The sequence below is a fragment of the Macrosteles quadrilineatus genome, unplaced genomic scaffold, assembly GCF_028750875.1.
Source record: "Macrosteles quadrilineatus isolate MER2022 unplaced genomic scaffold, UCM_ALF_1.0 Scaffold_9__3_contigs__length_116548681, whole genome shotgun sequence".
NCBI classification, from domain to species: Eukaryota; Metazoa; Arthropoda; class Insecta; order Hemiptera; family Cicadellidae; genus Macrosteles; species Macrosteles quadrilineatus.
Genome location: NW_026542602.1, coordinates 57,645,272 through 57,659,733, shown reverse-complemented (window position 1 = coordinate 57,659,733; position 14,462 = coordinate 57,645,272). Strand labels below are relative to the sequence as shown.

The following is a 14,462-nucleotide window of genomic DNA, read 5'->3' as shown; positions in this document are numbered from 1 at the left end:
ACTAGTTTGAGTTAGTGTAAGCATTTTTAATAATACTAGTGCTCTCCTTAAGATTATTGCCCTATTTGCAATTTACCAAACCGCCAAAGAAATTCTATAACCCAACAATTCATTAATTTGTATAGCAAGCTATTCACAATCAATGTATCTATAGTCAAAATAATAGCAAACTGCTGAAATAATGGCAGACACAAGATTAAGTTTTTTCTTTTGAATCTGATAAGTCTGGCTTCAGATGAAGGGAAGCAGGAGGTAGGATTAAAAAGGTAAATAAGGTTGAATGCCAGAAAGAATGCCCGTTGTAATTTAAAGTGAGTAGACTGTGACGATTCATAGTCCTGCATGTAACTTTTTATTTAGTGACAAAGGCTCCAGAATTTAAAAGTAGGGAAATTTGAAGAATTTTGGTGAAGCAAAATACTGCCTGCAAGATCAAGGTGTTCTAAAAGCTAAAAATTACCAGGAGAACCAAATGTAGAGTAGCTATAAAAAATATATATATCCCCATTGAACCGGGGACTGGCCCCTGGGGCGGACACCCTGAGGAGTTCAGAACTTTGTCTAAGGTTTGGCTCACTATGTGTCATTTTGTGTGATTGACATGCAATAAAGGGGTGTTGCTAGCCTGAGGGGAGGGACGGGAGCTCACACACGAAAGATAAAATACATAGAACACAGGTAAAAGACATCATGCACGCACCGCGACGTTCTTTTAAGTTTATGACGAATCTGAGGGGAGGATAAACCTGAGGATGTGGCTGTCGCCACGAAACATGTAGTTTATCTACCAACATCGAACTAGGATATTGCAAGGTAAAGAAACAATTTTATCAATAAAAAAAACACCGAATTTCACTTAGGGCACTCACGACATCATGTGGTAAGCCGGCTATTTCTATTACAGCATTACACTCTAGCACAGAAAACATACTACTATAACAAAACATATACATAAAAACATATACTAATAACGGTTATAGTATGTAGTATGTTATCTAGTAAGCTCAATTAGCTCATGCTAGTTTCGCTAGATCGAGAGTCGAATCGAAACTCAAGCAAGAGTCGACTCTCAAGCTCAAGCTTAGACTCCAAGACTGTCACTGTGCAAAAGGAATGATGAAACTGAAACTGGTCGCATTCTGATTTATATGCATTTTTACCGACATGTCCCTTCTTTCTTCTTCTTTGTTAATCGTCAATATTGTTGAGCCGGGAAAATTGCAGTTTAAATTTCATGGTGTTTGTTTCAGCCAGGAATAACTAGCGTACAAAAAAAAACGGTATTATTGTAATCTGGTTTCCCCCCCCCCCCAGTCTAATTCAAATACTAACCTAAAGTTTCAAGTCCAAGTGACATCACACACAACCATAAAACAAAAACAAACATTGTTCTTTGTAGTATCTAAAGTCAATGGTATAATCTATCTATACCTTACGCAATATCTCAATTTGATAGGTTGTAGTTGTAAATTTTGTGACGATAAATAATTAATAGTAAAGGTAAAACATGATAGGCTAGCCTAGTGTAACAGTGACAGTGTGTGTTAGCTGCATAAAAGCATAAAGAAGAAAATTGAAACATTTTTATGTTGTGTTGTGGACCTAATTAATTGGACAATTATTTCAATTTAAAAATTAGAGTGCTGTGATGCAACAGAGAGATGTGCTTACAATGTTCATATCTTTAAATCAGTTGGACATTCATTAGTTTTTTTGTGATCTTAACTTAGGTCATAATCTTCACTTCATAGAAAATGGAAGGTGATCCTACAATGCTTGGTAGGCCTACACAGTCTAATGATCTAATACATAATTCTCCAATTGATTTAAAATATCTTCAAAGTGAAGCTATAAGTTTCTCTTTGCAAGGAGACCAGGTTAGTGAGTGTTTTTAACTTAACTAAGTTAGTTTAGGAGGCTCAGTTAGAAATCTAGGCCTAGGCCTAGACTGAATATAAACTTAAGTGCATGATAACTTAGGCCTTGTTCAATTGTCTTAAATTATTGGCCATTCATTAGCTATTATGTGATCGACTGTGGTAGGCAACCTATTAACCGTGTTGATAATCTTTCAGATATTTGGATGAAAATAAGTTAAATCTGCTTGCCTTTTGTGGAAAATGGACAAACCTGGAAGAAACATTCATTTGGTTGTTTATGCTAAAAGTAACCTTAAGTAAATCAGTGGCGTAAGTTAGCTAACGCCAATGCAATGAGGTGCATTGAGGTACTACTTAGGCCTTTAGGGGTCGCAAGCCTTTAACCCTCCGAGTGCAAACATAAATTTATTGAGCGCAAAAACATAATTTTTTTCCATTTAATTTATAATTGTTGAGAAATGTTAACCCCACAAAAGTTGTTGCAAATTTTTTTGTAATGTTTTATACCTTAAATTGAAGCCCATAATTTCCCAAACAAAATGATAGATAAAACAGTATTCCGGTACTTAAGAGTGTTTTTTAAAAAGTTTCTAACTTAAGATAACTTAGGTACCTAAGATAGTTTCTAAGTTCCACATTTTAATAAAACCCTGTGATTGCGCAATAAATGGGCGGACATTAATACCATTACTATGGACACTTGGAGGTCTAAGATATTGGAGGGCCAAAACTGATATTCTAGAACAATTTTGTGAAAATGTTGAAGCAAATCTTCCTGTAGCTTACTGTACCGAAAATAAATGTAAAAAAAATATTCGTGGTACGGGAAGCCTACCGGTACTTTATTACGTTACAGTCATAACAGAATGTTGGTTACTCTTTTGTTAACCCTTTCAGTGCTCTGCAACGATCGTTGGTGTGTCTTTTTCCCCAAAAGTGCTATGGAACGATAGGCTATACCGTATCGTTGTTCGCATTTGATCCGAAAGGCGCTAAGCGACGATATCTTGCCTGCGCGACTTTCGATCATGTGGGTTTAAATGAGTACTATAGGCCTACTGGTATCAGTTTACTTGGTTGTAGTTTCGAAACAGCAATGTTTTCTTTCGATTCCTCATAAGGTATGATCGAGGCCCGATATATCATTCCTTAGCACTTTTTGGACGAAATAAGTAAATAACTCTAGCATTTTTTGGAAAATTACAAAAAATATTCTAGCATCGAAAGGTTAACTAGGCTAACTTATTTTCGTTATCTTCTCAGCGCTGTGCACATCTGTGCTTATCAAGTTCTTATCACAAGGATAGATTGCTCTTGTTTATTTATCGTTGTTTATGCTTTGGTCAATGAAGTAATTTGCTTTATAGTAATGTAGTCAAAGATGTTATCAAAAGTAATAAAATAAAGCAAAATCAGCCAGTTGACTGATTATCTATCTACCTATTGATTAGGAATAGGTAAGTTTATTGCATCAAGTGTGCCAAACTTATGTACAGTAGGCTATTTATAATGTTTCTTACATTACCTGTAGGCCTAACTGTTGCAAGTAGTGAAAGGTCTTTTTCTAACTATAAAAATAATAAATGAACTAGGCCTAGGCCTACCGTACTTAAAGAATTCTATGCCCAATACTAGACTGTGTGATCTTAGTTTGATTAGCATTGAACATGAAAGAGCTCGGTCTTTAGATGTAGAAAAGTTAGCAAGACAGTTCCTAGAAACAAAGAGCAGTAGGGGCTTTGTCGGGGAATAGGAATTAGCGTTCAGTGTTGTCACTGTGCCGTAGGCAGCTCTTTGAAGACTGTAAGAATGCATCATCTAGTAAAATTGATCTAATTTTGAGAAACGGAACATAAACATTATATTGTAGGCTATCTTAGCGATATCATGCATAGGGCACTGAATAATACCGGTATAGAAAATATTAAGTAAAAGTAAGAAGTAACCTAGTCTATACTTTATTGTCCTAAAATGTACAATAATTAATAAGTACCTATATAATGTGATCCTTATTTCAGTTAACACGTTCGCTGCGGCCCATCAAATGGCAGGCGTAGCCCCAGTGCGGCGCAGCCCGCAGCGTCGTACAAACCCGATTGCCGGGTGATTGTCTTTCATATTTCGGAATGACGAATAAGTTAGCAAATAACGTGCGGTGATGTCCTGCTTTATAACAAGAGTTGAAGTAGTTCGCTAAACACCCACAGATAGCAGCACTGCTTGGAACGTAGCCCTCCGGTCCCATTGTATTGCCAATAAGTTGGAGAAAGACGGGACACAAAGTTGATTTTTAAGTTGCCTGACGGGGATTTTATGTGGAAATTTTACTACTAACCTACAACACAACCAAAAGCAAAAGGAAGTTTGGAAGTATAGAGAAATGTGGTCGTTAGTTTCGTTGAAGGTGTTGTGGGGGGGGGGGGCGAGAATGAGTACTAATAGGCGCACAGGGAATACTTGCATTGGGGCGCAGTCACACTAGTTATGCCACTGGAAATATCACAATTACTTGATAATTGCAGAGAGGTGTGAAAATATATTCATCACTGCATTGCCTCCAGGAATGATTTGAGTTAGGCCAATGACAATATAAAGAGGTTTTAACTTTAGGTACGGTAGCCTACATAGGGACTTTACATCGTCAATTATAATTTAACTTAGTCTTGGCGCTCGGGAGACTAATTTTGAAACAAATTTTTATCGTCTTAGGTAAAATTCTTTGCACCCATTGACGTCATCAATAGGCCTACACAAAAGTAGGCTACAACATTTAATAACTTAGGCCTACACACGAACACGGATAGCCTACCTAACTTACAATAAAAAAATGTGCAGCAGTCTATAACACGGGATCTCTAATCTGAAATACATGTAAACCTGGTTTCACAAACTCAGACAACTGGAAAATTTTAGAAGCACACAAAAATCTACTTTGTGGATATGCAAATTATAAGAAAAGGTTTGTTAGAATATAATTGCCAGCCGTTTGTAAATTATTTGTAAGTAACTGTTTCAAAAAGTAATGATTGTTTGGAATGCTGAATACCGAATTTGGAGATGTCGGCTTCTTGGTCGGTGGCTTGGAGACCTTCTTCGCCTTAGGAGATTTGGCTGGTTTAGCGGCCTTGGGTTTGGCTGCGGCTGCCTTCTTGGGTGTTTTCTTCGCAGCGGTCACCTTAGGTTTCTTCTCTCCTTTCGGCTTGGCAACAGCGGGCTTTATTGCTGACTTCTTGCTTGCAGACGCAGTCTTGCCTTCTCCCTTGACAGAGAGCTTGAATGATCCGGACGCGCCCTTGCCTTTCGGCTGGGTGAGAGTGCCGGCTGCCACTGCAGACTTTAGGTACTTGCGGATAAACGGCCAACTTCTCAGCGTCTACCTTGTAGTTGGCAGCGATGTTTTTTTGATGGCCTGCAGGCTGGAACCTCCACGCTCCTTCAGGTTCTTGATAGCCGCGTTGACCATGTCAGATGTAGGGGGTTGTGCAGGCTTATCGCGGGGTTTCTTGCTAGCCGCCGCCTTGGATTTCTTGGGTGTAGATGTGGCCGGGGCCGGTACACTAGTTGCCAAGACTGCCATAGTTGATTTGACGGAGGATTCCGTGAACAAGATTTAAATTTCAGAAACCAAAAGCCTGATTTGCCCAGAACAAGCTACAATCTACTAGCCGGCTTTCTTACTCGCAGCTCTGAAACTTTTCTAATTTGTAGACCTACTCGCCCACTCACTCGTTAAATAGGTAACCAAAAAAACTTTCATCTCCGAACAACTGTATCATGCTTCTCACTGGATTTTGAGCGAACTAGATCGTTAACTATCCAAGTAAGTTAAAGTATTGCCGGTATTGGTAGATTGATGATGTCAGAATAATTGGTAGGTACAGTAGGCCTATGTTGTACTTGTGCCTGATTTTTTTACTCAGTGGCTTGTAGCTTGTAAACTCACCCTGTGCAATTAAGCATTGAAACAAAGCAAAATAACATCATTGATTATAGTCATTAAACCGAGGAAATTAAATACTATTTAGGGTCTATGTGTGCTAATCTCTATCTCAAAGACCAACAGTAACTTAATTCTCATTATTAATAACTATGGTGTTAATTTTCACTTGTTTTAAATCATTTGACATAATTTATCTTGCAGGTGAAAGTTTTGTTCAGCCCAGAAGAGTTTTACAGCGCTATAATTGAAGGATGTCAAAATGCCAAACACCGCATAACTCTAGCCGCTCTGTATATTGGGATGAACAGTATGGAAAAAAAACTGGTAAGTGACTTTATCTGAAGATCTATCAAAGAACTGTTGATATATTATTTGTGGATACTATTAAAAATATGAATTCTTTCCTAACTTTTGTGACACATTCTTGAGTATACTTGTTGTGTCTTTTTGAAAACTGATTCAGTTTTTATTTCAGTAACTAAATTGAATAGTTTTTTTTTAAAGCTACGATAAAAATTTATCTTAGAAGAAATTGTATGACTATATCACACTTGCTGAGATGGGGAGAACTAATGCACATTAACCTAACCCAAATGTAAATTGAAGATGAGTGTGGTATAAGTGAGAAACCTTGTGTAGCTTCCTTACTGACTCAAGATCAGCTGTGTCCCCGAGTTAACATCATTCATTGAAATCCTCTATCAGCCCAATGATAAAGGACAGAGCTGGGCCTGTTTTCAAACCATCAAGTACCTAACTAGGTAATAACTATAAGTGCGTACCTAATAATTAAGTCATTAGATACTAGTAACCTTAGTCGGGTACTGAGGACTTGAGTTTGAATAGCTCTCAAAGCTCTAACTACGAGTCAACGGCGCTGATTGCCGATACAAGGACTCTACAGACTGAAGTCGGAATTTTCATTGGAGTCGCCACTACAAGTCTAATGCTAATTTACTTAAAAATAGAGTCAGTTGTACAAGTAAGCATTGCGAGCGTTGACAGACAAGTAGAGTAGACATGTACTGACTTTCGAAGAAGAATCAACTACATTTTCCTCAAGTAGGCTAAATACTCAACTCGTCTTTGTACAGGTCGAGGTGTTAGATGATAGACTGAGAGAACGTGGCTCTAATCTACAGTTGACTGTTCTACTCGACGCTGTGCGAGACTCCAGAGACTGCAGTGCCAGAATTATGTTGTTACCTTTGCTACGGAAACATTCACATTGTCAAGTAAGATTATCCTGTATACTACGATAATTTTCTCTTCACATTTCGTAACATAAATGTTTGAGGGGGCTTTTAAGAGGTTGACAGCCTCTTTTAACCTTGCGTTCAACTGTCTACAAAGACCTCAAGCCCCTGTCTGGAACGTATCCAGCAATGCAAGATGAAAGTGTTGTAGAATTAACAATACTGATAAGATTGAGTATCGGCATCAGGACGCGGACTGACTACATCTCTGTTGATAGTCCGTCGCACTAACAACTTGCCAAATTTATATCGGCTTTGTTGTTCCAGCCTTAAGGTTTAATGTTGATCTAAAATTAAATTAAAATCAGATGGTAACATGATATACATTTTAAAAATTAAATTTTACTCATTAAAATACCGTAAGTAGTTCTATTGACTACAGACATCAAAATGACATTGGGTTACAGTAGAGTATTTGTTTTCCGTTCTAAAGCTGCTGTGACTAGATCTAATCAGCGGAAAGGGCACATAAAAACAAAGGGGAAGTACAGTCAAGTGCCGGCATCTGAAGATGGTGCGTGTCTCACTAGTGCTGTCAAAGGTGTGATTGGATATTTTAATACGGTGTACAGTCACACCCTACAAAAGTATGGAATTTAACAATAATTGATTGTTTGCTGGGAGGGTAAGAAATAAAATGGAAGGTAGGAGGATCAAAAATCTGATAATCATGTCAATACTCTACTTAAACAAAATTAATTTAATACTTCTATCCATAAATGAATACAAATTGGTTTAATCAATCTCCAAACAATATTTATCAGAATTGTTTATTTTATCTTTTTTAAGGGAGCAAAATCACTGACTGACTAACAAAAAAATTTGTATTTAAATTTATTTTTGGTTTTTGTTTTAAGACAGTACATTTGTGCACATTTAATAACGAAGTGAGAGTGTTACAGGTAGTATTTGACAAGCTTACATTATTATTACAATTTTTATACGTTGCTCTACTATCAATTTTAGTGTATTTATTTAAACACACCAGTAAACAAACAGATATTGGCTCTGACACGCCTTGTGATAACTTTATCATTTTTGACACATCTCTGATTATACGACCATGAAATTAACTGATTCTACCAAAACTTGAGATAAACAGGATAAGATAGGATTAAGACAGTTCAGAATAAATGCTCTATAAACAAAGTAAATATCAATAATCAATCATGTCAACTGACTTGTATTGATATTGTTGTAACAATAGAAAAAGATAATTAATATATACAAAATTAACTTCAAATTGTTGTTTAGTAAATGTTTTTAAGCAAAAAGAAAAGAAACTAAAATTAAAGTGTCAGGCTAAATAAACCTATGTAAACAGATTTGTTAAATGTAATGATTACGTACCGAAATGATAATAGGCTACAGATGTTAGAAAATAAACGGAGTGAATTAAAAGTTTTGTAAAGGAAATTATCCAAATGTTAAACAACTGGAAATTTTTGTACTTTAGTACCTACCATTTAATGTGCTATTTGAGAATGTCTTTAAACATAACTAATCAATTCAATTCCAAGTGATTGTGTGAATTATATTCTGATTTTGCAGGTTTCACTGTTTCAAACGCCGGATTTGCATTGGTTTTGGTCTAAGATTTGTCCACCGAAAGTCAACGAACTCATAGGAATCCAACACATAAAGCTTTATGTTTTTGACGACAATGTGTTAATAACTGGGTAAGGAAATCAACCTATACCGGTACAATAAGTTCTGGCCAATTAATTTAAGTTACCAACCTAATTAATAAAGTAGGCCTATAGTAGTTGCAAACTTGGCTCAGATTGTTATAAACGCCAGGGATAGAATGCAGCAAATAATTAAAAAAAGTTTTAATTAAATGGGCAGAATTGGATTATAGTTTTGGTTACTTTACTAACGAACGATGGCTTTTGGCCTTCAAGGTCACAGTAGACGGGGTTTTGCCAATTAAAGATGAAAACCAGACTGACTGTATAATATTCAGTTCCAGTATATCACATAGTTTGTTGTGACAGATATTATTCAGGCGGGACTTCATTCAGCTTAGTTGATTTAGTGATCGCCTAGTAATCATAAGGCGCCTAGTAATCATAAGGTTTCTGTCAACTAGTTCGATCCTGAGTAAAAAAAAAATCAAACCTTTTTTAATGGTTCACGAATCAAAACTGAACCCAGCTGTCCTTGATCATTGGGCTATTAGTAAAGTAGTCGGTGCAATAAATCACTGTTTAAGTTTTGTAACCGTTTGCAGAGCCAACCTGACAAAGGAATACTTCAGTAATCGCCAGGACAGGTACGTGTTGGTCACAGACTGTCAGCCGATCGCAGACTTTTGCTGCGGTTTAGTGGACAAGATCTGCAGCGTTTCACTGCAGCTGACTGAAGAAAACACGATACTGCAGCCGTCAACATTCCCCGCCCCTGGACTGTACAGGAAACAAGCAAGACAACTGGTCTGGAGCTTCTATCTGGAGGAGTTGGCAAAGTCTGACAAACAGTTAAAACCAGGTGAGATGTTTAAGGCTTTAGGCCAAAATTAGGCTTTGCTATGCAAAGTTTGTAAGGTGTGAAAACTCACAATTAACACCAATGAAATTATCCCAAGAAGACTTTTTAGTTTCAGTGCTTTTTTTATGTCCCACCTTGTGCATATTGTAGTTAAGGTTTTAACAATTCTTTATGTAAGCGATCCCGATAGTTGGATATTTGTAAAGTTGGAGTCCCACTGTTAATGTGTATTGAGTATCTGCTTCCTCTAACTATTCTCTTGCAGATTACTTATCACTTGTTACTTGCAGGTGACGATACTTGGGTTTTCCCTTTGCTCCAGCTTCCTCCGATGTCAATTCTGCAAGACAGTTCGGTCACGCAGACGCTACTGCAGTCCCTGAGTCCAGAAGTTACTGTACATTTCTCCAGTCCTTACTTTAACCTTCCCGAGGAGTATATTACACTTTTACTGAACAAGTGCAAGAATGCTTTTAGGATTCTCATCCCTCATCCTACGGTAGGCCTACTTCTTTTATACTGAACATTTCATGCTTTATATACATTGTCATGTAACTATACAGAGTCAGTTTAATGTTGAGTTCATATAGCGTAGATTGCTATTCAAAATTGTTTTATGGAACCTTATTTGTTTGTTTACTAATCAGCCTATTTTTCATTTCGGTTAATTCACTACCATGTTCTATTTGCTCTAAAACTGCGCTTCAACCATTTTTATGTTTACTGTGGTATTCGTTCTCCGCTGGGAATTTGTTATCGCTTTCCAAGAACGAACGGACGGAGCGATACACTATTAAAGTTTTGGGTCATTCATCTAACTTAACCTAAACCAATCCAACCTAACTCTAAACAGGACTTTTAGGTCTATATAAATTCAAACATTTCATCCTAAAACTCATAGTGGCAGTCAAGTAACGGAAGTATGTCAATTTTATGGGGTATAGTCCAGCTTTGTTAGTTGGTTTGGATGTAAACCTAATTTTCAAAGCCGTTATTTTATAATTATCAAAAAGTAGCCCTGCTCATAAAGTTTTGCCTTGATAAATACATTTGTCTGTTTGCCATCTTGATTTTTCTGTGTTACCGTACTTATAGTGTTAAGAAACTTAGAAAACGATCTTGATTACACGTAACATAATATTTATTTTGAGATTCCTTACATTATATTTTCTACAAGATTTAAATTCACAACTAAGTTGATTGGAAACGCCACGTCTTTTTGACATGAGCGCCCATAATTTGGTAAGATTTTATGAAACTGGCAATTATTTACCACAACTACCAAGCAGTGACTGATTAAGATTTGTACTACTGAAATAATGGGATGTTAAGATAGAAATAAGAATGGATGTTGCTTACTTATTGAGAGGAATTAACTTTAGCCGTAAAATCCACTCAATATACCTAGGGATAGGTGTATTGTGTATATTTGAAATGGTTAGCCTATGGTTAAATTAGTTTTTCAACTCGCCAAAGAAAGTTCTCTTTTCAAATTGATATGATACCTTCTAGATTTTATTATTAATTTTTTTTCATTGCCTATTTTTCATTACCTTCTAGGTACTATTTTTATTTAAAAAATATATATATTTTTCTCAGGCCAATGACTTCTATGGAGCGAGAGGGGTGGTCGGTCAGATCCCTTTTTTCTACTCTGCGTTTTCAAACACATTTCTGCAACAAGTCAAGAGCGCAAAGCAAACAGAGAGGTTTGAAATTGAAGAATTTGTGAGGTCGGAGAGTTCATTCCATTCCAAAGGCATTTGGTGTACGACTTCTGACGACGATGATCCATTCATGACTATTGTAGGATCTTCAAATTTCAGTGAGTACTTTGCTCGACTTAGTAGCTTTAACTGGTAAGGTACAAACACAGAATAGAAGGAGATGTCTGACACATCACAAAAACTAAACCAAAACATGATACGTTTAATTAATAAATGACTCGGGATTAAAAGAGAAACGTGTTTGAGGTAAAACGGTATTTTTCATGATGCATATGCAGTATAAAAAAGGATTTTCTCAACCTATGCATGTCAGCCACATGCAGGCTTTTTTAGCTCCACGCAAATCTGAGTTGCTTGATGAACTGCAGCATCCTGTCTATGAGCTCCTCCCCCCCCCCCTATGTCTATGAAGGTGTCTGCCCCTTGTCATGGTTCCATTACTTCATTTAGAGTTGTGCAGTCATAAATTGCATACCTCACCGCTATCCTTTTCTGTCAAAAGCAGAGTGGACGTTTATCGCTTTATCTTTTATTTTACTGTTTTAGTAGTGGTATTTCGTCTAGTATTCACTTTGTTGGAGTTTAATGTTATGATGACTTTGAACTAGTTTGAAGTTTGATGTGCTTTTTACTCGATTACTCGAAAGAATGTATTTTGAAAATTAAAAAAAAAATATTCAGTTTTTACAGTAATTGTTATTGTTTTTCATGTTAGTTTGTTGTTATTATTTGTTGTTATTTTTGTTATTATTTTCCAGTAATTGTTAATATTATATGACCTTTTGGGTCATCTGGTTTTGCCGCAATTAGTTAAGGTATAATTAGGACTGTATTAGAGAGGTAAAGACAACATTTTACACCAAGCGTGTAAGAATATGTTAAATAAGAAAAGAACTTATTTTTGAAGTTGACACATTAATTGTATACATTAATCATCTTACAACTTGTTATCCAGATTGCAGGTCGGTATCTCGGGACTTGGAGTGTCAGTTTGTGATGGTTACGTCCAACCGAGGTCTACGCAAACGTCTGGCCGAGGAAAAAGGTCGACTTTACCAACACGGAGTTCCGTTCACACAAGGAATCGCCTGTTGTCAACAGTACAAACCTGGACTGTGGCATTACGCATTTCTGTGGCTTTTCAAGAGTTACTTCTAATGTACCCGACAGTCTACACTAATCTAAACTGCCAAAGAAGTTTTTTTCACTGGTGACGCACAAATTGTGGTTTTCCGTGCACCCAAAAAATGCCAAAGTAGGCTTTGAACTGTGGTTTGTTTTGTTGTGAAAATGTGTGATTTTTGCTGTATTGTTCTTGCCACGATATAATTTTTAAGTTGTATCAATGCAGAGACCTGATATATTTTAAGATAATTCCTGATGTTAAAGACTGTTAAGTTTTTTTCAATTTATATGTCGTTACTCGTTAGATATTTTAGCAATATTCCGTAGCTATTCCGTCCATCAAAAGTTGTATTTTTTCAGCCTATTTACCAATGGTTTTCCTGTAGATTTGTTTTTATTCAAGTGTTTTTATTGGCAATTTCTATCACCCTGTCCCTAATAGTTATGACACATGTAGGACTAAGATTGAATGGACTAGAGTATCTACAATGACTTAATTACCACCGAATGCATTTATTTATATAAGTATTGACTATTTTCTTAAAAATAGAATATTCATAGTTGACTTGGAAACAGTGAAATTGTGTATTATCTCTTCCTTTAACTTTCTCTCTATCTTCTTCGTCTAGCTCTCTAGTTTGTTCTTGCTCTCTCCCTTTCCCTATACTTTCTTTTAACTCGACCCAAGCCTTATAAGAATGTAAGACTTTTGTAAGTCAATTGCTTAAACAAGTATTTATTTCAGTTTTATGTCAGTTGCATTTTACTAAATAATTTTTGCTTTTTAAGAATACCGTAATCTAAGTTTAATTAGTTCATCACCATCTCTTTAAAATTATTTTGCAATAAAACTTATCTACTATAACATGTAAAAAAAAATTGTAAACACATCACTGTGTTTATCACAATATTAAGACGATATTTTATTTTTCAAATCCAGTAGTGGTACAAAGTTTTGACCTATAAAAAGAAAACATTCCAACTGTCTGTTTTGATAATATATTTTGCCATAGACTTCATTAGATTTAGATTAAAAATCTTTCTAAATGTGCCTTATTTTCTTATCAAAGCATATAGTTTTTACAGTAGGTTTCCAACGAGTAAAATTAAATTAATGACTTTGTCGTTATACTTGCCTATCGATAGGCGTAAAATAGATTTTGACCTGATTATAGCCTTCAAAATTAGGTCTGTTATTTAAAAGCTTGGTATAGAGTCAAAAATCTGAATCGATTGAGACATAGTGAAGTTTAGATTATTGCTTTGTTAGGATTTTTTAACTTATCTTTAAAAATGCTGTTTAGGGTAGTCATGCCTAAATCTGTTGGAAACCTCAAAATTAAAATCTAATTTTCTGCCAGCCAAATCCAAATTATAAATAAAATATTTTCCAGCTAGTTGATTTGAAAATAAAACATCACAATACAGACTGACTGTAAGATATTCCAATTATTTTATAAGTTCTCTTAAATGTTTATAAATCAGTTCCTTAAGTAATAATGTGATGCTATTGTACTGGAATCGTATAGTCATGGTTTGCACATATCTGCTCTAGAAACGTACAATTATGTTTCTAAATTGTTATTGAGAAATCTTTGTTTCCATTCTTCAGCCACAATCAGTATTAGCTTTATAGTATAACAGTAAAATTCTGCATTTTTCTGTATTATATTTTTGTAAAGTAAGCTAAAAGATGTTAGTTAATCTGGTGCTGTATTAGCAAATAAAGATGTTGTGCCATGTATTTTCACTATTGTTTTAAATAAATTGCAATGTTTTTGTTCAAATATTGTTTCTATTTATCCCTATTGACTTTATTTTACTATAGAGATGGATTTTTCATTTTGGCCATAGACAATTTTTTTATCTAAATAAGTCTTGAAATAAAGTTGAGCACAGTTTTATCTCTGTAATTCCTATAGGTAAAATATCGAACCTCGAAGTTAAGATGCTAGATATCATCTTTAAAAAAGGGGAAAATAAAAAAATTCTAAAATTACATACTTTAGTTTTTACATTGATTTTTATAATTCCCCATTTTTAA

At 35.5% G+C, this 14,462-nt stretch overlaps 1 protein-coding gene across 1 annotated transcript; it reads left to right on the top strand.

The window, feature by feature from the left end:
* Positions 1-1,437: 1,437 nt before the first annotated feature.
* Positions 1,438-14,149, top strand: LOC129004381 (CDP-diacylglycerol--glycerol-3-phosphate 3-phosphatidyltransferase, mitochondrial-like). The gene is made up of 8 exons (XM_054432952.1): positions 1,438-1,877; positions 6,022-6,144; positions 6,915-7,055; positions 8,628-8,755; positions 9,310-9,566; positions 9,857-10,065; positions 11,166-11,391; positions 12,249-14,149. The coding sequence occupies exons 1-8, from the start codon at positions 1,755-1,757 to the stop codon at positions 12,449-12,451; spliced, it is 1,410 nt and encodes a 469-aa protein (XP_054288927.1). The 5' UTR covers positions 1,438-1,754; the 3' UTR covers positions 12,452-14,149.
* Positions 14,150-14,462: the final 313 nt, after the last annotated feature.